The 24,792-nt window shown below is 28.1% G+C and overlaps 1 protein-coding gene across 2 annotated transcripts in view; it reads right to left on the bottom strand.

Moving 5' to 3' along the window:
* LOC132923273 (putative inorganic phosphate cotransporter) overlaps positions 1 to 24,792 on the bottom strand; it is a 74,332-nt gene that overhangs the window by 5,198 nt on the left and 44,342 nt on the right. For both annotated transcript variants that reach the window (XM_060987148.1, XM_060987147.1), the window contains 7 exons: positions 18,179 to 18,369; positions 16,693 to 16,938; positions 15,358 to 15,445; positions 14,197 to 14,423; positions 10,013 to 10,162; positions 9,653 to 9,785; positions 2,814 to 3,055 (listed from right to left, as the gene is read on the bottom strand). In XM_060987148.1, coding sequence (XP_060843131.1) covers positions 2,814 to 3,055; positions 9,653 to 9,785; positions 10,013 to 10,162; positions 14,197 to 14,423; positions 15,358 to 15,445; positions 16,693 to 16,938; positions 18,179 to 18,369 — 1,277 coding nt within the window. The remainder of the gene's footprint in view (positions 1 to 2,813; positions 3,056 to 9,652; positions 9,786 to 10,012; positions 10,163 to 14,196; positions 14,424 to 15,357; positions 15,446 to 16,692; positions 16,939 to 18,178; positions 18,370 to 24,792) is intronic.

Below are 24,792 nucleotides of genomic sequence, written 5' to 3'. Positions count from 1 at the left end.
AAACAGTATTAAGAAAAATAATAAACTTTATGTATTTTTATATGTGTATGACACGCGATATGAATTTATTATATTATATTTTGAAAGTTCCTTAACTATATTATTACAGTTGAATATTCTTTGAAAAAAACGCAACTTAGAATATTGATTTAAATAGGAACACATTTGTTTGTACTGTAAAATATGTATATTTGCATGTACATTTTTTTTAAAAAATATTTATGATTTATTAAGGATTATTGTATTTTAATAAATTATCTGTTTAAATAATCAATACTTGTGAGTGCTATTTAAAGATTATTGCACTTTTTGATTACCTAAATCGTTTCGACGAAATCTTATACCTGTTTGTAATTACCAATTGCATATTAATATGTGTATGCTCATTTATAAACGTACAAACGTATACTTATATACTACATAATATCATAATATTATTGTATGCATTTACTTTAACTTTGTAACACACCATACTATATATGCCAAACGTATATTGCGAGTTAGATAAAGTTGTACAGTAATCCTTGCTATTTTGTATTGCAAAATTTGAATGTACTTTGTTGAAATACACATATGCACACACACACACACACACACACACACACACAAACATATTACCTATACACAATATTCATTTATTATTCAAACAAATATTCAACAAATTCTTTGTATGTGTGAAGAATACTATCTAAGATGTATTTTAGGTATAAAATTAGTATTGTAAAACACCATTAGGTATATTGCATACATATATCCAATGATAGGCATTGCGATCAATCGTTATAGAAGTTGAAAAGTAGTAATCAGATCAGCTTAATGCAAATTTATGATAATAGCATAATATATAAATCATTTTATTAATTCCTCACCTAGTTTAAAAAACATTATAGGGCAGTAAATACTGTAATTTCATTAAGTATAATTTAACATGCAAACACTGTATGGAGGTTTACATAAAAACGTCGTAAAAAATATGCATTTGTAACATACAATTTAAGTTAATCATCACAAATTTGATGGAAAAAAATTCCATTTTAGAACATAAACATATTTGTAATAAAGTATTTAAAACTTTCATTTATTTTATTAGGTCATAAAAAATAAAACCATTTTTAAATAGTTTCTATATTTTATTTCATATTGGAATTTTGTCAAAGATGCACAGTAGCTTTCCTGAAAACATGAAAAATACTAGTCACGCGTAATACATTCGATTTAATAGAAGACACATTAATAATATAATATTTAAGTCAAAATTAATAACTTATATAAATACTCGAGATTAACACGAATACTATTTTATTTTATTTATTTTCTAGACATAATAATAATACGTGGAATTTTTCTTGGGGTTTTAGAATTTTAAAATGATATAATTTACATGATATAGTTAAATACAACATTAATTAAACGATGTTTCATGGATGATTCAAAACGATTAAGCATTCAGATTTTTTAGATTTTATTAATCAATATTAATTATTTTATAAATTATAAATTTATTTTTGTCGGTATTACTTATTATTATGTATATGATTTTTTACACGAGTTTAATTAAGAATCATATTTTAATTATTTTTATCAAGCCATCTCGTTGAATATAGTATTATTATAAACTTGGCTTTTAAATGCTAAGTCGTGGTATGATATCAGTTATATTGGTGAATTAGAAATAAATATTAAACTTAAAATATCTCTTATATTTGAAATATGTATTGTTTATTTATAAATATTTGAATAAAAATATTTGTCTGATAAACATAATATAATAAGTAACTCGTCGTGTTAATGTATTAATATGCTATTGATTGCAGCTTTCAAAGTTCAAACACATTGATAAAAGGCGTACGTATACTATCTAAATCCTGCCTCTATGATTCATTGCAAAATGAAACCATTGAATATTTCAATGTAGCTAGGTGCTTATTATAATATTATAATGTTTTAATATTTTATGGCTAAATTTTTTTTTTTTTAACTAAAAGTTTTTTAATTTAATACGATAAATTAAACGCAATGCTAAGAATCAAGAATTACCTATTAAGAAGGTATTATGTATTTTTACACGGAGACATTATTATACAAGGTAGATTTTTGTATTTTTGTACTCCTCTCATGCATATTAATTTTTGTAAAAAAAAAGATGTTTTTAATTAAAATGTTTGTTTTACAGAGAAACTATATACTGTATAGTAATTAGTTGAAAAGTATATTTTCCTCCGTGTAGAAATACACGTATACTTTAGGCCACCAAACTCGACCATTATTTTTTTTAAGTATTTGTGTTCAGTCATTGGGTAAAATCTCAAAAACAAAAGATTAACAAAACAAAACAAACAATAGAATCGATGGATCAAAAACCTAAATTAAAAGAGAAATAGAGAATGGCATTTTCACTTTCAAAGTTTGATGGATTTTGAGATTAAGATTTTCTTGATATATCACTCTGTACAGGAAATCAAGTGTAAAAATCGCAATTGGAAGAGATAATAAGAGTCATAGTTATGTGATGAAATCATGCTAAAATATCAATGTTTATTTTCTTATTCGAATGATAACACTGCTTTTGACCTGGATATCAAATTATTCAAATTTTTAACTTTTATTTTCAAAATTTTATAACGTTTAATATGACTAATCATTACAGACGATCAATGATACACCAAACATGATATTAATTAAATATGCCCACCTGCGATATAATTTTAGAGGTTTAAGACCTTAATTAATAGAAGTAATAAACTAATAACGTTGTATGGTGCAGACTAGCGTTCGCCGGCCATCACATTTATGCAATATAACTTTCCACTTACCCTTTTGTCAATAACGTAGCCGGCAACGATCGGGGCCAATAGACCAGCTAAGTTGGCTAAGCAATTGGTCAGGCTCATCAGTATTCCGGCGAACCGCGGCGATATGTCTAGATGGTTGACTTTGAATCCCGAGTAAATGGCGCCATTGAGACCCACGCCCACGGTCAGTATGGCAACAGTCAGGTACGGATCGCAGCCTGTATAGGATGCGGCGATCAGCGCTATTGCTGGACCGAATTGACCTAGAAACAGAGGATGGGAAAGAAGAAAAAATTAACAAAATTCGACCCGAATATTTATTAGAACTATCGTCGTAATACCGTTTTCGATACATGAACGATAATATACGCGTCAATAATAATAATAATATTCAACTTTTATCAAAATAGCGATGGCACTCAGAACACAGGGATCAGATTAGGGGTTGACTGCCGTTGGCCTAGGACAGCGTTTTTGTAAGACTAAAAATAGGGGCGTAGGTGGAGCGGGAAAGCCGTCGTTTGCCTAAGTGTGCAGTTGAAACACTCAAGTCGGTCCTGATTCTCTGATTATGATAATAATAATGATAATAACAGTTGCCCGATGGCATCGTACGTATAATACATAATATAGTACACATTGCATATTCAGCAACATCAACGGAATCCCTTTATACACTAAAATATAGTATATTATACTATATAATAATAGTTGTTGTACAGGCACTCCACGGTTTTCATATCCATCGTCGATCAATGTGTTTATTCTGTTATAAGCAGCAGTTTTAGCAGATGGCTCGTCGTCGAATTTCGGTCCGTAATCGGAAATCATTAAAGCGACCTCCGACCGGAAATTAGCTTTACGAACGTGTCGCTAACGATATTATAACCTCGGCGGCGGCTTCTGCAGTTATAATATATAATCCACTACTTTATTTTATTTTTTATGTTAACTCACGCTGTATCTTCGTCAACCGTATAATATCGGTCCTTTAAAATATCACAAAAGTTTCGCATATCTTACAGTGCCTTATTTAAAATACCTACTATATACATGTGCTAAAGATCTATTAAAAACTATCGAATTTCCTGTGAAAATATTTATTATTATTATTGTTATTATTTTTATGTTTTTTTATTATCACTATTGTATCCATTTTAGATTTTGTTCAGTGTAATACATATTATCATCTAAATACCCTATTTAAAATTAATGTATTTTTCGTATAGTGATCGGAATTTCATAGCCTATAATCAAAGTTTTTGGATGAATATAATATATTATACAGTGTAATTTGCTCAAAACACATTTTTATCGTTAATTAATTCCTGTTTTGGATTTTTAAGTACACTTTAGGATCATGTTTTTATATAGTTAGATTTTTATGCTGTTTAAGGAGTAACACACTTTTTATTTCAAATTAGAACCACCCATTTTAATGTAAATTGTTTATTGGATATTTTAATGTATATTTTGACACATTTAAATCGGAATTTGAACAAACAGTTTCTGAATTAAGTAACTTATATACTAGCGATAATATAGTTCTTACTAATACTTATAAAATATAAAATATATGTAACATTTAGTCCAGTTCTTATTTACACTTCGATACTCGGACAATTTTTACAAATTTTACAATTGAATTAGACACAATAATATTGAATGGCATTATTTTAAAATCATCATCACCCACTATCAGTTATCACGGGCTATCATCAACAGTACATTACATTTAATAATTCAGAAACTATTTTCAAATTTTGATTGAAATGTATCAGTTTTCAAAAAAATTATCTGATTTGATCATCATCTGACAGTGTACATAAAAGTTTTTTTTGTTTTAAAAAAAACTGAATACCACTACATGAAAAACTCCTCAAAATTGCATAAACCTCTAAATATTTAAAAACATGATTCTTGAGTACACTTAAAGTTCTAAAATGTATAATATTAAAAAATGCATTGTTACAGAGAAAAAACGGTGATAAGCACGCTTGTTGAATCACTCCGTATAAAGTACAATTATGAACTCAGAACACATCGGTTTATTATACAATTTTATTCATTGATAGTTTGTTTTCATTTAAAATTGTATTGTTGTTAATAACAGGTAATTGTGTACAAGTTGTTCTCTTTCACTCATATGCTAATGTAAATATATATATATTTATTTAATTACAAATAACTCTATTGAAATTCAAAAGATAAGAGATATTTTTATATAAAAAATATGTAAAAACTAATAATAAATTTTATTTTTTTATTAATAATAAAAAATTATTTTATTTGAAAATCAGGCATAATAAACTATTAAGAATTTAATTACTTTATAAAATTATTGGGTAATTTGATTTATTTAAATCTTGAAAATTATCAATCTATCTTTTTTAAATAAGCATCTATTTTTTTATTTTACACAAACTTTGATTTATTCATTGTCAGCTCTAAATGAGCCTCACTCAGAACTTTTTATCAAATGCTACAAGTCATCAAACAAAGTCAAGTAACCCACCACCCTAAATATTGATGAGATGAAATAATTTAATTAAAAAATAATATTAACATAGTGTTGACAAAATGAATAGACTTATATTTTCAAATTTCCAATAGAATAAAACTTATGATACTAAATAAATATGTTATTATTCAAATTCATCTTTAAAAATATACTTGAGCGGTTGAATAAAATATTAGAAATGTCAGTGTTGACCGTGTATTATATTTTTACGACTTATTATTATAACAATATTAATTCAAAGTAGTTTACTATAAAAAAAAAAAACATTCTCTAAATGTTGTTTGGAATATGTTTTCAGTATATATTTTTTATATCAACTTTAATAAAATAATTAAAGTATTTTTAATGGTTTAAATTTACGATTTTATCAAATATAATACTACAACTACGGTTAAATTTAATTGAAAAATGCAAAAATATACAGTGCTTATATCTTATACCATCTTTATAATTTGTTCAATACCTGTGTTGCCAGAAATTTTGTTTATTTTATTAAAAGAAATAGAAAATTTAAATATATTTTTTTTTATTTATGGTTGATAAATATTTTAATTTCCATTTCACCAAACATAATGGGGTTAACTACAAGTGTGATAATTATTTTTCGTGTTCAAAAGAAATAAGAGAAAGAAAGAGAGAGAATACTAGAGAATATTCGGTCTAAAGACAAACAAATTAATGTAATACCCTTAAATAAATAACTCGTAATTAATCTAAAGCCTCAAAAACAGTCTTGTGTTGAGATATTGTACATTAATTCAATTGAAATACTGTATAAATTAATAATGTTGTATGTGTATAATTTAGGTAAAGTATATAATATGTATAATAAAATAATATATATTATAAAATATAATATTTTGTACAAAATTTTCTGATAGGAAAAAAAAATATGAAACAGGAAAAAGTATAATTATTTTATTTTTTTGTGACTACACTAAATATAAATTGACAATGTGACAAATGATGCTAAACTAAACAAATTACATTGAGAGTGCTAAGACAAATCAATATAACTTTTAGATGACAAATTTGACATCATATGTCATTATTATTCAGTTATAAATTGTGATGATGTAATTAAATCGATGAGTTTTTAATTGGAACGGATCACTCATTTTTAAAAAGTAAAAATAAATATTTATGTTACCATTCACTGTTATAAAAATGCTACATACAATATTATGATTTGATTTATGATACTTATCAAAAAAAAGTCCATAAATATATTATGTGTATTGTGTTCGTTGTCCAACATAATAAATTTAATATGATCAAAATAGAATATCTCCAAACGTATATCATGATGACATTTTCTTATATTCAGAGTATGATATGACGTCAAAGTCATTATATGTATTATAGATAAATTAATAAGCCTCAGTTACCAGAAAGCACAATAGTAGACCCGGATTAAATTATAAACTTAAACCCTGTAGACAATTTGAATGCTTTTTCAAACTTTAAGACTTTAAGATTATAAATCTCTATTATGATTGTACTCGTATTTCTTATATTATACTCTACATATTCGTATATGTTATTATTAAAAATCGATTAAAATAACGTTATCGTAGCAGGAAAAAACCTACCTACCTAACGTGTTTTGTTGATATTCTTTTTTTTTTAATAATATTGATTAATATTTTAATAAAAATAATTTCTGATTTATAAATGCACCTACAGCGTAATTTTGTTATTTGAATATATATACTAATAATAATATAATATTGTGTAGTAGGACAACATATTTCAAGTATTAATGATTTATCATTATTTATTTTCATTGCTGTTATATTGTGATACTATATAATATATATATAGTTAATACAAATATAAGGTATAATATATATATATTTTTTTTGCTACTCGTACATTAGCGATTTCCCTCGGGCTGCACTACTATAATCAACATTTCAAAATTGTTGTTGAGATTACCAACAACTGCAGTTAGGTACTGCTTTTGACGTCACAGGACTATCATTGGACAAGACTTATATCGATTAATATTGTGCAAGGTAACTATTTGTTTTTATCTAGTGATATATGTTTTTCGAAATATTAGAGAGTTTTATCCCAAAAATAAACTGTAGGTACATACCAATAAACGTAAGTTTATCTATTTTTATAAAAGATGTGGGTGTAAACGATTTATAGTCAAGCATACCATACTCATGGTTCTGAAATTTGATACATATAGGTACTCCTATATCTAAGAAAGTGGATCTTGAAGAAAATTTTAAAATTTTGCATTTTAAAGAAAATATTACACAGATTTTATGATTCATAAAAAAAATTTTTTTTTGGTTTAAATAGGGTTGCCATAAGCTACATAAATAAAATATTTATTATAAATGCAAATAATTTCAGACCAGAATTTTATAATTGTTCAAAATTAACCAAATGGCTGTAGTAAAAGTATGAGTAATTTACTTTACTTTTGACAAAGTTTAAGACAGAATAAATCCACTGGTATTATTTAATTTTTCAAGGAGCAACACCGTACAGGATGAGCGTATATATATATATAATTATATTAGAAATGTATAATATGTGAAAAACAATTAAGATCTCAATTTATTTTTATTGTTTCAATGAAGATACCTTTTTCGTTTGTTTTTACATGGCTAATATTCGTTTTCTATCATGTGACCTTACACAGTTACACCATTATAAATCATTGTGATTGTGTTAATTTTATCCATAAAAACTACAATTATTGAATTATATCACACCGTGAATTGATATTATTTATATTCAAAATAAATTAGTCAGTAACAAGAAAAGTTTTTTTTTAATCTACAAAAATGTAAGTTTAAACTCTATTTTATTTTATGGAATACAATTCATGATCGTCTTATATAGGAAGTTAAATAAGTTAAATACGTCAAATTAATTATAATATCTGTTGTTTTGAACCGTTTTAAATAACAATTCGGGCGTGGATACGGTAAATAAATGCGTGTCTACGAATAGAAAAATGTCATTTATAGACGCATCGTTAGATAACTACAATATGTCACGGAACGGCGATAATGATACCTTAAATGCATGACTATTTTTTACGAAACCACATTCGCCTACTTGAATATGGTATGCACGTACGCATATATGGTCGCAAGTCGAAATAATATCTCAAAATAATATACTTTCTTTTTATAGGTAGGTGTGTACGAAAATACACGCACATGTTATAGTATAATAATATAGGTAATAAGGTATAATATATGTATAGTTTATACAGAGTCCTCCGCCGAGCAGGATTTTATTTAGATTCATAAATATTTTTAAAAATATCATCAGCTTAATAACGTACAGTTAAAATAAATGTTTTTGATTTAAAAGAAAAAAAGAAGTGTATATCGTTGACGCTTTTTACGTGGTATAAACATTTATAAAATATTTTTAAATATTATTTTAATTATTTATCTAACAAATAGAAAAATCATGATTTGAATAAACTAATATTATTAAATGACGAAAAGGGGGTGAACATACTTGGAGAATCACAATGTATAGACGAAAACGCTGAAAAAAATTAACTTGATTTCCAACCATTGACATTTAGAATCTGTTACATAAATATTATAATACAGTATCATAATTTATATATTAAACATTTAAGTTTAACTTTTTATACATTTATTCGTACCAGGTAACAGAACAAATGTATCATACATTATTAAATTGTTAACGATTGTCGATTAGGTATCAATATTTTAGAAATGTTACGGTAAACATTTTTTATTCGGGCTTGTGCATTTTTTACCAACCTTGAAAATAAATTAAATGCAGACAGCATGCTAACATTTCTCGTTTTTCCTTGAGGGTACAATATTATATTTTCCCGTCTAAACGTTTTCTATGTGCTTAACATGCAAAATGTATTGTATATGCGTATATTATAATTTGATAAGCTCTAAGACTTCAAAGCCTTTAAAAAGGCTTGTTCTATAGAAAAACCTCCTCAATACGGTCTGCACTTTACAAACATATTACAACATTGACGAGAAACTCTTTCCGAACGTTTACCTTATTAGTTTATTTATTTAGTGCAAAATCGCGCTGAAGGTCATAAAATGCAATTCACCACAAAGAATCGGCTGTTTAAACTAATTATTACCTATATGAGACGCTGTATTAAAATATGTAGCCACCAAACCCGAGATACGATATTAAAAAGATCAATAATAACAATAAACATAATATTTAAATATTCCACCCACCATCTGCACATCGGTTCGACGTCGCATATTATTATCACTGAGTGAATATCATTATTGTAACCGTAAACCAGGTATATTCGTGACCGGTAAAAATTAATTATTGTGGTTCTTACCGATAGAGTTGACAATTTTTCGAGTGAGAGTGTGCGTGAACTTTTCCGAGGAGATCATCATGTCGGCTATATGGCTGGCCACCATTGAGAACACCCACATGGCGAGGTACGGCAGTGACGAGTACGTTCCGTTCTATCAAACAACAAACGAATGGAAATGTATATCGATTACCGGAGAAGTAGTACAGGTAAATCAATAAAAACGATGATAAAATAAATAACCCCTCCCCTCCTCCACTACAGTGGTAATACAGCTCTAGTGTCCTATAATATTTATATAACATAACGTGTGCATACACACATACGTAGATAACGTAATAAAATATTATTATAGTTTTATATATATATATATATACTTACAGCTTTTATATTGAAGTGCAACACTTGTTTCATGAAAGTCGGCAGCTCGGTCATGAGCGTTTCGTATCCGTAATTTTGACCCATGTGAGCGACCAATATGGCCCAGAACGGAGCCGACTTTAATATGCTTCTCCACGGCACGGGGGGAGACTAGAAAATAAAAACAACGAGTTCTGAGAAACGAGATTGCGTTTATAAAAGTTCCGCCGAACAATAACATATCTATTGTGCTGTACTCGTTGCTCGCGCACACAGCGGCCAAAAACCCATTGCCCGAGACGTCATAACGATTGCATATTATACGAAATACTGTAATACAGTACACTTGCGCATGACTATTATTGCGCGTAGCTGCTAAACAAGAATAGTATAGTTTTTATGTTTTTAAATAAGGTAGAATAAAACGATTCGAATTTCCGTACATCATAATTTATATAATACACTCTAAATAGTACTCGCAGCCATGCCTAATGTGAACACGGGTCACCCACGAATGTATAATATTTTGTATGTCTGCGTATTTAATAACAAACAAACAAACGCATTGATTATAATAATATAATATTTGGAATACTATTGTTTTATTTATTTTTTCTTAATCGGTGTGTATAGGTATAAACGTTTATACGATTAGTTATTTTCAAAATGAATTGTATACTATCATATTATAATATTATTTATTATTATTATTATTAATATATTATTATATATTCCAATGAATACCGTTTTTATTTAAGGAATACATTATACTTTTATAGTTAGTTTTCCTTTTGGGATATGCTCTTATTTATATGTATAATTATACAAATTAATAGTTTAATTAACATTGTACATAACTTTAAATAACAAATTTCTGCATAAATGAACAGAGACTCAAAGACATATTTTATGTTAAAAAATATGCATAATAATTACAAAGCAAAAAAAAAATGTATTAAATGCAAATAAAATGTTAATTATACAGACATCATGACTCATAAGAAATGTTGAGATAATAAATACATTAAAAAGTAAAATGTTTTTTTTAAAACAATCGTTTTTCTTTGACGATGAAGCCAATAATGTTTTTTTATTAATATTTTAATTTATCAAAAGTTTTTTACAAACATTTTAATACAAATATTTTTAGTCACATATAGCTATCTTTTTTAATTTTGTTCAGTGACTTTATTATTATAATCTGTTAAAATAAATATCAAGTAATTAATACAACTATATTTTTATGTATATAATAAAGTAATATTTTTAAAGGTATTTTTTAGTTTCACGGGTCTACACATAATTCATGACTTATACACTATTATTTGTTGTAAAACATTACTTTTATTAATTGTATATAAAAAATATCTTCACGTCATATGTAATTCGAGAGATTATAGAATTAAATTATATAAATAATGGTTAAAAGTTTTATTTGAATCCATAAATCATGAATCATAATCAAGAATCAAGCATTGGACCAATACTAAAAAACAAAGATTGCAAGAAAAAAAATTGATTAAATAATCAGAAGAATTGAAAATAAGGTAACGGGCTTAATTGTGTAAAAAATGTTACAAAATTAAATTATATTTTATTCATGAATTCCGTTATTAGATTCACTAGTCGAGGTTCCACGATATCAATATACGATGATTTTGAGAAATTAAATTACAAGCAAAGATAAAAAAATAAACAATATGATAAAACCACATATAGAAGTAGAAACGTTAAAGGAAAAATCATAACCCAAGAAAAAACATAAACAATATCGTTATTTAGGACACTGATAAATTTAACACACTGCAACTCGCGCCGAAGTTGATCCCCGGGAGCATAAATAAATAATGAACGGAGGTGTTCCTCTTACCGTTGTATCTGTTGGAGTGTTTATATAATGTATATCCAGTGAGTTACGGCGGAGAGAAAGCTTGAAAGGAAATTTCATACTTAAACGGGATATCAAAAGTAATTTTTTGTTGATGTAAGGGTTTATCATATTTTAAAAATGTATAACATTAAGCAAATAAAAATAGAGACACTTGCGCATTAGATATGTAAAGTGTATAAAAAAAAAAAAATTGGAAAATTTAGTTGAATAAGGTTTTTAAATTTTGTTTATATGCAAATATTATAGAAAACTAACAGATCAAGTAAATAAACTTGAATATTACAAACGGATACATGCACGTTACGTAATTTCCTACTAAACATAACTTACTATTTTGTTTAAAAACACTCAACAATTTATCAATATTCAAAATAATACTATTTTCGGGTATATTATTTCGATCAATTCATCATAATTGAATGCTCTCCGAATTTCTTTTCAGTTCATCAAATTGTCAACGGTAGTTGTTTTATTTTGCGCGGAAAATAATAATTATTATAAAAAGATAGGTAATTTAATTAAAAATAATTTTAATAAAAACGAATTAGTATACCAATAGAGATAAATAAATTGTACATATCGAGCACATACATATATGGCAAGGGATTCGTCAATAAAAGGTGATTAGCTATAACTCACTAAACAAACTGTACATTTTGTTCTAATGTTGAATAAAGATATTATTATACGTTTTATGCTTTCAAATGTGTAAATTTCGAATAAGAGTTCTACCTAGTACGAGGGGTTGATTAATTTATAGGCTGAAATTCAATTCATTTGTTGGGATATCAAATTATATTGTTTGACGTCATACGGTTATATGACCTTCATCAAAACATTATCAACAATTATTAATATTTACAAAATATTGTATTGAAATCTAAACACGATTATACTAAATAAATAATATTTTAATAAATTAATGAATGCCAATTTTATAAATTTATAATATATTATTATGTTCGTTTCATATTTTGTAAGACACCTTAATATATTTTATGAAATAAAACACAAACTATTAAAAATATTATCAAAGCTTTATTAAGGCGACAAAATAGTTACAGCTAGAAGTTGTCAATTACAAAACTTCCACTTCGAAGCATTCTTTATAATTTCTTTAAGTATGTCTTAAATACCCTTCAACAACGAAAGCAAGTTTTATTAATTAACGTTATTGTAAGACTTAAAATTTTGACAAATTATGACCAAGACGAGTATTTTATTTATGCGCACAAAACAAATGATAAGTGAAACGCAAAAAACAAAACCATACAATGTTCGTATAATCTACTTTGTGTAATATATTGAGTGAAAAACGTTAAGCTCCTGTCAAACTGAATACCGTAATAAAAAGAAATTTTATTCAACGCTAAAAAGCTACTGTTTTGTGAGCTAGATTATATTAAGCACACGATATTGTAAACGTCTATATTATTTATCCTTGACGCGTTTGATCTCGTTTAATAGGTATTTGTTATGGAATTCGTAATTAGAAGTAATTTAATAAATATACGCCTGCAATTGAATTATTATATTTCCCGTAAATTAGTTATTTTTATAATTTTTTACAAAAGTGACAAGATATTCGATCCAAGAAAATATAGCAAGTGTAAACATCAATAAAAATGGCCAGCGGAGAAATATTAGCACCAAACTAATAACGTGTTAATTCATAAATAGTGCTGTGTCGAATGCGATATAAATCTCGTAATCTAAATACGTCATTATTAATAATAAAGATAAACTGTGTACAGCAGAATTTTATTTCCAAATAATATTATTATAATTTATTTAACAAATTATACGCACATAGTATTCGTGCATATAATAACGTAATATAGGCACGACAACGACTATTAGTTCTATTTCGAAGCGATCGCGATGGATATTATTATACACAAACATGATGTATAACATTTGGACAGAATACTATATATTGTATAGTATTAATTATAATATCGTGTTTTGCGAGTAAATAATACCTACGTCCGATAGAATTTTAATTAATTATTATTTACATGTCGGTTCTTGTGTTCAGCGTACACGGTACCGACACGAGTTTCATAAATATTCCACAACCACACACCATACACGGGGGTGTAGGTGCGGCGCGTCAGAGGGTCAGTGTTCAAAACGAGGGTGTGTGTGCTTGCAATACCTCATGATCTGTGTGTGTGTGTGTGTGTGTATGTGTGTGTGTATGAATGTGTGAGTAGGTTATGTATATTTTATCATTTGAAAACCAATAAATTCCGGTAGTTTAATTGTTATTAACGTTCTACCACGCGCGCCAAAATAGTTGTAATACACTCACGGACACACCAGCAGCTCCCCAAACGGAACTAATAATGTATTTCCTCTCGTCGTGCGGTATAGTGGGGTGAGATTCCGGGTCCTCGTGTACGAGCCACAAAAATGCGACGGACCACAGGGTGCCGATTGCACCGAACACGTAGAATATCGACGGCCATCCACCGGCAAACCCGTACTCCGAAAGTACGCCACTCAGTGGCATGGAAATAACTGTGCCGAATTGCGCCCCTGTAAAGCAAAAAAAAAATTATTATTTTATGATTACGGGTTGATAATATTATTGGCCTAAAGATAATATTTTATTGTCGAATACTAAAACCGGTATACTCGTATATACAATTCGCTATATAATATGATAAACTATGCAACGAGTCCATTAAGCATCCTGTGATCCTGCAGTGTAACGGAGTATTGAAATAATATTATAGTGTTATAATTGTTTCGTAGTGATTATAATATTTTATGGATACTTTTAAAAAAGTTCGTTGCATTTGAAAATGTTCATTAATCTATGAGTAATTTTTTAAAACTTTAGATAAACAAAAAAAATCGGTACACATATTTACCCTATAGCAACACTAAACGTCTATATACTGGTGTGTTGTAATAACCTTTTGTGTTGAGTCATGGTCGTTTCACAGAAAAAAAAATTGTGTATAAAAATTCCAGTTATATTAAATTAATCAAAACACAACGCACCTATTCAATATAGAGTACGTTAGTTGAATAAGTAAGTATAGCCATAAATTTAGGAATAAATAAACATGACTTAAATTGTATACGCTTAAATTAACAAGGATGACTCAGCAGGATATTTCAATGTGTCACTTTAATAAGTTTAACTCTTTTAGGGATTACGTTATAATTTTAATGTTCAAAAAAAATAAAACCCCGAGAATAACGACCATATTATACTTGTAAAGGTTGTAAAGGTACTACCACTAACGTTGGTAACGAGATCACCTACAAGTACCTATTGTTGTTCCACGCGTTTAAAAAATGTGGCGTTCTTTTTATTATCATTGATGTTTTTTTTTTTTTTACAAAGACATAAAAAAAAACATTTTCATAAAATTGCATAAAATAAATAGAATAGGATAGGATACACTACTGCAGAATTTGATTGTACCTAAATATTGGTGGTATAAGCATAGCAACTAACCTGCATAAACGAATGCTCCCATTCGGCTTCTCTCGTTCGGAGGGATCCATTTGGCGAGCAAGGCGTGTGTACAAGGAACTATGGGTCCCTGAAAAAAAAAACAAACAAGACAAACAACCATTAGAGTCTATATTAGACATTGGAAAAATAAAATACGGGCTATAGTTAAAGGGTAGGGACGTAGAGTAGGTAATATGTATTCGGTCATTAATCCGTTTTCCTAACCACGCTAAATTTTTGCGCACACCATTTTCACGAAATCAACACCATCTGCTATCGGAGCACGATAGCTCGAAATTTAAGAAACGTTTGTTAATCTTAAGTTCCAAAAACGTCAAAAGCAAAAACTAGGTCACGTGTATTTCGTATAAATGAACGTCCACTCCCTCGCAATTTGTCAACACCTTGGTAATTGAAAAATAAATTATTATTCGGTTAATATCGGATGTTTGGATCCCGAAATAGTATACATAATACAATAAGTATTATGTATGTATATAAATAGGATATAGGTAAATAATATCAAAACTATATTTTTTAATTTAGTTGTTAATTAAAAAAAAAAAAAAAAATAACATTTCAATGTGGATATAATTCCATAGGTATTTTCATTGTTTGTTCGATGGAAGAGGAAAAATATAAATTTAAACGTGGATATACAGGTAGGATAAAATATATACATGTATAATGATTTCAATCATACCGTGAAGTTGGGTTAAAAAACTCGTTAAATTTATCACATTTCAATATTTAAAACCCCCGTGGGAACCATTCAGAACATGTGCGCCATCTAGATCTTCCGGTAAATCCTACCCACATCAATTATAGGCAATAGTGAAAAAAATACATCTGACTACGCATATTGCATAAACACGTTAAACATATTTTCTATGGTTTGAGTGTTTTCCATAATTTATAATATTTCGTATCCAATTGGGTAAAAGAATACATTTTTCAAAGTGTTAAATATTTTATTCAACCAATAACTGCTGTTGGACGCTCGCTTACGACCACTCTTGGGATTCTAAAAAAAAATGTACCTACTGTCTTACTACTATATATTTTATTTGTATTCATTCGCTCGTGGAAAAAAAATAAAAAAAAAAAATCTCAATAAAAACGCAAACACAAATTAATATTTATTGAGCAAAAGTAAGTAGCTAGGTGTATATAACCAAAAATATGATTTCACCTATTTTCACTCTTACTATGTCATACACTGAATTCACATCGACTACGTTTTGAATAATATTCTGAATGTTGGTATTCCTATAAACATAATCTATTTCTGTAAATAAAATACTACGTCATATAATTTTATACAACGAAACTTACTTCTCCGAGCCCCTGAATGAAACGTATGGTGATCAGGGAAAATATGCCGAAGTTGGCAGATAACGGCACCAAGAAGCCGAACACCGAATTTATGAGCATGCCAACGCCAAGGAAATACTTGGCGCCATACTTCTTCGACAGTATCCCAAACGGTATTTGCGTTATAACGTAGCCGTAGAAGAATGAACTGAGCACATAGCCCTGTTGGGACGTGCTCCACAAAAATGATCCTTCGTTGGACATGCTCTGAAACAATAAACATATAATTATTATAATAATGCATGCACTTTCCAATGATTTCAAATGAAAACAATAGGTTTGGAAGCTTCGTATATATTATGATGATATCAATTATCTTTGAATGGTATTATTTTAGTTAAAAATAATTAAACATAATAAAAATAGAATGGAGTCAATAAAAAACAAAAATAATCAGTGTATTACGATGCAAAAAAAACTAATATTATTTAAAATTGAGTAAGTTATTTTATAAAATATACAATAATATTATTAACTATAGGTGTATGTATTATGTATAATTATTTTTAAGTACAAATAATTAAATATAAATATATGTGTATAAAATAATTAGTTATTATATAAATTCTAAGACCTTAGTTTTTTTTTAAGTATGTTATTCCTATATAATAATTTATTGTAGTGATGGTGGATTTGAGAAGAGCGACGTGTAGTTTATAACGCCCTTGAACTTGTTTATGTGGTATTTGATGCATTTTGGTTGTCTTATCGATATAAATTATCAAAAATGTATTTTATATTATACTACGTATACATATTAATTATCCCTTTCTCCTTAAATGAGCTTCATATCCACAACTGACGTATTACAACATTTAAATTATGATTACGTACTTTCTTACCCATGAAATATGCACAAAACAATTTTAAGACAATTACATAGACCTATAATAGGTCTTAAATTAATATGAAAATTGATCTACCTGTATAATATAAAAATAACAGTTAAGCCCACTTCAAGTTAATAAAAGTTGTTCACATTTTTTTTTAAATAAAACACAATTGTTTTCATTAGTCCAAAATATAATTACCTATGAACTAGAATGCGTGGTTAAAAATTGAAATACTGTTCGAAAAATGATGTTAATAATTTATTCACTCAACGACTTACGAGTGAATTACGAAAAGTTTTTATATTACTCTTGCCACCGGATTTTCGTAAATATAATTTTTCATCGGTAAAACTTTTTTCGACTTTTATTAAAAATCGTGTAAGACTTTTTTTTTTAATTATTCCGATCAAAATCGCTGTTCCGTCGTCAACTGCATTGCAGCATTGTATTACAAATACAAACATCATTTAGACGTATTTGAAGTATTTGACTTTTCAACGGTGGAATTTTAAACGACGTCAATAACAAATTAAAAATTCCTGCTCATTCTTATTTTCGGCGTTCCAAAAGTATGGTTTCTGTTATATTGTGTGGTGGTAGTATAGTATACTCACGTGTACGGTTGTGTTCGCGGCTGGTGTGTAGTAGCCCTCGCATTCGTCGTCCGGAATTGTCGGGTCCCTCTCCAGCGCCGTCTGGTTGACCATGGCCACTATGGCTACGGACATGTTGGTCCTCATTATGTAAGCGTTGGCCATACCGAGGAACAACATGAACGTGACGATGTGACGGGAGCCAATCCATGCTGAAACGAAAAAAATGCGTTAAAATGGATTTGTGTATAGTAAATGCGTTACCGCGAAATTAATTTATAATTAAACGCGTAATGTAAAAGAATATTTATAAAACCATTTATTTAGCATAAAATTCTCTATTTTCATTTACAGCTATGCCTAACGATTAAAATGATGGATGCTATAGACTATAAGATCTACTATTGTTGTAATAATTAATGTACCTATATTACATAAGCGCCACGCGAAATATTTTTACCCTTCCAAAAGGCCGAATAATTCAAAATTTCGGGAAAAGTTATGTCATAATAGTATAACATGAACTACCTTTTTAAAATGGTCGTATAAATGTCTATATTATTATAAGCAATACTCGAACTTTACACTACCGGTAATAAATAAGAGACAGTAGGTCTAGGTTCTATCTGTTATATATCTGTGCAATACACACGAATACCTACTAACTTGCGTTAGAATAAAACTATATGTCTGTATCACACAGGATATAAGTAGGTAGTGAGAAGAAGAATATAAATATTTCCGGAAAGTGTAAAACAAATAATTCTAATAAATACGAAGTGTGTACAATTATACAATTTTTTATTAACTGCGCTGCAAACCAATAATCGTGAACCAAAAGAAATCAGTTTATTTTTATTTTTAATTAAGCTCTTTGAATAATTTTCATTGGCGCGTCTCAATGCAGTTTTAATAACTTAATAACAACAGAAGAATAAACGATATTTTCTTTATTTTAGATAATACTTATAAGCTAACAATAGTTTTAAATTCATGTAAAAACTATTTTTCACATTTTAATTGATTCCGAAAGAAATTTTCAACCATTATTGATCACATCTCGTCAATTGTCAGACTCCTACTTAAGCTTTTATCCGCATAATATGTATCCATTTGGTTAACAACTATTTGCTTTTAGCGTACTTTAACTTCTAAGTCATTAATGTATAAATTAACATTACCGATTTTTCTTCTACTAAAATTGGTTAAATTTTCATAAATAGAAATACGAGTTTAAAGTTGACTGGAGTAACCTGTTCAATCAACTTTAGATTTATATTTTTGTTTACCAATATAATATTGATTATTGAATCATAAATACTCGTTGAAATCGTTTTGTGTACGTTAATATTTATAATGCCCGAATTTCAAACTAAAGTTCATCGTTATCATTAAATAATCGGTAATCTATAAGAATTATTTACTACTGTTGACTATAATATTATTAGTATTTTAATATTTTATTAAGCACCACCGAGTACAAACAATGTAAATAATTGTCATTTAGTCGTTTAACAATTTTTTCAGAAAATTTATAAGCATCCTTGGCAACAACAAAAAAATAGTCGCTCATGCACTTTGACTATTTAAAAACAGCTGTCGTAATAACATGACATTTTAATCAGACGCATCCTTTGCCTTGGTAATCAATAATATTTTAGCGGAATAATTTTTTGCCCCAAAGATTAAAACACCGATACGTGGAAACACGATCCTCCGTTCATTTGAATTTTACTGTAGTTGTATCTATTACACCACCCGAGATAATGATCGTCATTTTAACATGGTCGATTTTCAAAATATTTAGTTACACGTATACGTACAATTAATACGTAATATCACCCACCGCATCGCCATTGGGTTTGACGGTGCAGATTATTATGTTCGTTACTTCTATAATAAAATCTGGACGTACAATATGTGGGCCGTTCGTGAATTGGCGTTACTCCGTTTACGCGTGTTTGTACATCAATATACCATCAGAGCAATCAATTGACATAGCAAATTAACATTCTAGGCATATAACTAATTGATTATAGTAATTAATTGTGTCGACTGTGCATCAAAAGCACGTGTATATATTATCAGCCAACCGAAATCAACGTAAATTGCCAATTATCTGGTTAATATTTTTCCACGGCGCAAATATGATACGTATTACACATAATTTGTTTATACAAATAGTGTTCCGAGCTCTGTATTTATATTTTAATACTATTTTGATTTTAACGTTTACCTTTCACTCGTTCTCGGCCCGTTTCTTTATATTTTTTATTCAAATAACGCCAATTGTTCGGTTATAACTATACACTTAAAACTGTTAAAGAAATGTTAAGGTGCTGGAAGAGATAAGTCGTGTAATGAATTGCCTGACTAAATGTACTGAAATTAATTTTATTCCGGTCTACCGGAATATTTGGCCGAAGCTCAAAAATGTAATCTGCTCAATGCGGTATACACGGGATAATAAATCGACATTTATTTATTTATTTATTTTTTTACTTTAAGAAACACAAAATAGAATGAAAATCGACGTCTAGATCCATCAAACATCTTTCTACATTCGTCTGTTTTATTATTATACTAAATCGTATTTCAACACGTATACCAATAAGCTACAGAAATAAATTTCAACTAAGTATATTATAGTAGTACGCTGCTACAATCTAACTCGAATAATTTATATTTTTCATATTTATAGCAATATCGTCAGGAAGAATAATAAAAATGATTAAAATGTTGTATAATAATATATATACTTGTTAAAATGAACGATTCGCAATGTTTACTAAAACCAAACGACCAACGATAATACAATACAAACCAAACATAACTTAATATTATTTGCTGTACAAACTAATTACGCTTCGACGATTTTAAACATATAATTAATGTAATAAAATAGTTTTAGAACCAAGGAGAATGGGAAATAAGATTATAAATGTATACTAACTAGCGACGACGGACCGTAAATGTGTTACAAATGTGTCATTATTATTAAAGTTTTAGACGATACTTGTTTAGTCAAGTTGAACGTTGCAGATATTGTCATCAGAGTAAATATAAATATCACTACTAACCCAACCTGGCCAATTTATATTATAATTATAATTATAATTATATTCGACCGTTCGTTCCGTTGTTGGCGTAATAAAATATATAGATACGTACAACAAATTACTATATACTATATAGGTACTGTATATTATAATATATATATATATATATATATATATATATACGCGTAATCGCATGCACAAACGGAATTAAAACGATGTCGTGGTATATATTATTATTATTATTATTATAGCTGTTGTATGCATCTACCGGAGGCCGACGGATATCCGTTATTAATTACAGTTGCAGCGTGGAAATATACTAAGCGGACGTGCGGTTTTCGCGTTTCCAGAACCCGGAATACGTGCAACCAGAATCCCTGAGAACCCGGTATTAGGTCCCGAGATAGGCGTTACTCTAAATAAGCTAAATACATTTATAGTTTATACGATCCCTTTCAATGGCTGGCTATTTTCATCACATACTATAAAATATATTATTTAAAAAATAATATAATAACAAATTCGGATATAGGTTTGGACAGATCAATGGAGAAAGTGTGTATTATATTTGAAAGCAAATATTAATCATTAGTCCATTAGTTCATAACATTTCAACTGAATTAATATCACCCAAAATTTGTGGAAATTTTGTTAAAAAAAAATGCTTAGGATATATTATCTGGAAAAACTCAAAAACTTGAATTTTTAATGTATAATCAGTAATTTTTCTATCTATAAAATATAATAATTTTTTTTAACACTATGAAAATATTTTTCTAAGTAAAAAACACAATTGTTATAAAACGAATATATACACATAAATACTTTGGTGGACTGAGATTAATACACGATTATCATTATTTTATTAATATACAATTATAAGATAGTAATCTACGGTAAAATAGCGTTTAATTATGGTGTTCATACCCTAAGTCACTGAACTAACGACCATATACATACTAGCCCTCTTCTTCCGTATTATCGCTCACCAATCCTTTAATCCTGGATTAGAAACGATGATTGGGTGGCGGTCGATCGATAACATAATACATATATAACAGAGCAATAATCGTGGCGATCGAGTAAGTATCACATAATAAATACACATCATGGTCGTATATCATTAAATAATATTATTATTATTATTATTATTATAGAATGTCGAGAGGCTGAAAAGCCAACGACGAGTATGCTCAGCGGCAATATCGAATGTACAATAATACATTTTAGCGAGGCGATATATACGTACTTACATCGAGACCGGGATGTGTTCGGGAATCAAAAACCCCTTTGGCCTTTGCGTGACGGGGACACGACGACAGAGACGCGGTTCGTACGCGAGTTAACGACGATATCATCGCACGCGCCATGCCTCTGTGCGCGAGTGTTCCCCCTTTGGCAACGTTCGATTCGGGATAAAAAAAAAAACATCGCATCCACGGCGGCATGCTGTTATCGCAAAACTCGTATAAAAATACGCACGCTGCAGACCTTGCAGATGTAATAACAACAATACTATAAAATAAGTACAGATATATACAATACATTATATTACATGGCATATCTATATTATAATAGTATATGTATGTAATAATAATAGCGTTGTAAATTTTAAACATTACAATCGAGATAACAACGTAGCAGCCGTGCGCAGACAACGCACAGTATTGTAGTAAAACATTATACTATATCGTTATTATATAAGTACCTGTGCAGTATAATATAACATAGTATAGCCTAGTAAACCTATTGTAGCCAATGGATATTGAAGCCCAATAGTTCGTTTAAGATTAATAAAAAAAGAAAACAGTACCTATTGCTATGATTTACATAATTTTATTCCGTTTTTTTTTTTTTTTTGAACATAAGCTTTGTTGAAATCATGAGTAAATTTTCCAAATAAATATTATTATATATATATTATTACACAGCTAAAGTTCAAATTCTGAAACAATGCTTCATTTTTTATTTAATACCAAGTTGATGCTCATTTAATAATTTTCCGTGAAATAATTTAAAACCGAATTACATCACTGCTCAAAAATAAATATCCATCCCAACGGATTAAGTTGGGAAACTAAAAAAGTAATAACCTCCCACAATAATTAATAACTCATGCGGAACTTAATTGATTTCATTTTTACTCAAATGAAGACTCAATATTTAATAACCATTATCATTTCGCCTTCGCTTATTTCAATTATTAATTAAACGAAACGACAACAGTTTAAATAGTTTGTAATAACATTTTATAGTAGATATATACATAATATTATACATACTAAATTATATACATAATAACATTACTAAAACCTCGTGAAAATAATAAATTAAAAACAATCCACTATATAAACCATATTCAAATTGTATTTCACCTGTATATATATATATATATCACTTATTAAAAAATGATTAAATAGCATAATCAACGTAAAACCAAACATTTTAAATCTTATAAATTGCCAATAGTCATGTTATATAAACAAATATGAATAAATAGTGAATATAAATATAAAGTAATTTGAATATAAATAATCCAATACTCTACATTTTAGAGTCTACAAGAAAACCGGGTTCCGGCACCATATTGCTTATAAATTATTGAGCAGCAAAAAAATACACAAGTGCGATGAGAAGAAAATGGAATTTAAGTTTATTGTGGATAATTCAAGTGTAATTTAGTGATTTTATTTTGCACCAATATCAGTATGTTTCTAAATGAAATATACATACTTTTTTGTAATGATATAAATATATGATAAATATGGTTTAAATAAAAACAAATAATATAGTACAGTTTGCCATACACGCATGTATGTTATGTGTAAATAATGTTGACTTGGAGATATACTAGAGTGTATTAAAATATTTTGCTAACCAACTTTGTTGTTTTTGTTCAATCTTGTAAAAATATTCATCATTGGGTACACTACTATAATATATACAACTACATATATATATATATATATATATACATTATATGTATTTTATATATATCTTTCTAAATATATTGTTAGATATGTGTATACATAATATACTTATATATTGTCATTATATTTCATTTTATATAATTGGAATTTATTTCCGCAAATAAAGAAATTATTATTATTAATATATAATATTATATAAGAACTTTCGGGTTTATCCTATAAATAATCAGTATCTATTGCAATACATTTCAATCGCCTAAGTCTATTTCTTTATTTTTTTATTTCAATGTCACACCATATATCCATAGCGACAAAACAGAACTAGAAAATTTGATAAGTTTATTGCAGGACGATAAATCGACAGGACATATTCATTATATAGCGACAGGCTGAAGAGAACAAAAAATTAATTTATTACTGCTTTTCCTTATTCTAACGTCATCATAATTATAAAAATCCGACATTTAATATGTAATAATTATTATATGGGTTTCCACTGACGGACGTATCACTGCAGTGAGAACCTAACTTTTAACGGCGAGGTCAACCGAGGTTTAAGTAACCAAGTAACCCCGCCGCCACCACAACCCGAACAAAAAACTATACATGTTTAAAACATGAAAATTTCCCTTTATTTCACCATGCC

Source organism: Rhopalosiphum padi, chromosome 2, assembly GCF_020882245.1.
Source record: "Rhopalosiphum padi isolate XX-2018 chromosome 2, ASM2088224v1, whole genome shotgun sequence".
Taxonomy (NCBI): domain Eukaryota; kingdom Metazoa; phylum Arthropoda; class Insecta; order Hemiptera; family Aphididae; genus Rhopalosiphum; species Rhopalosiphum padi.
Note: the sequence above shows the minus strand (reverse complement) of the source record. Positions and strands in the feature narration are given on the sequence as shown.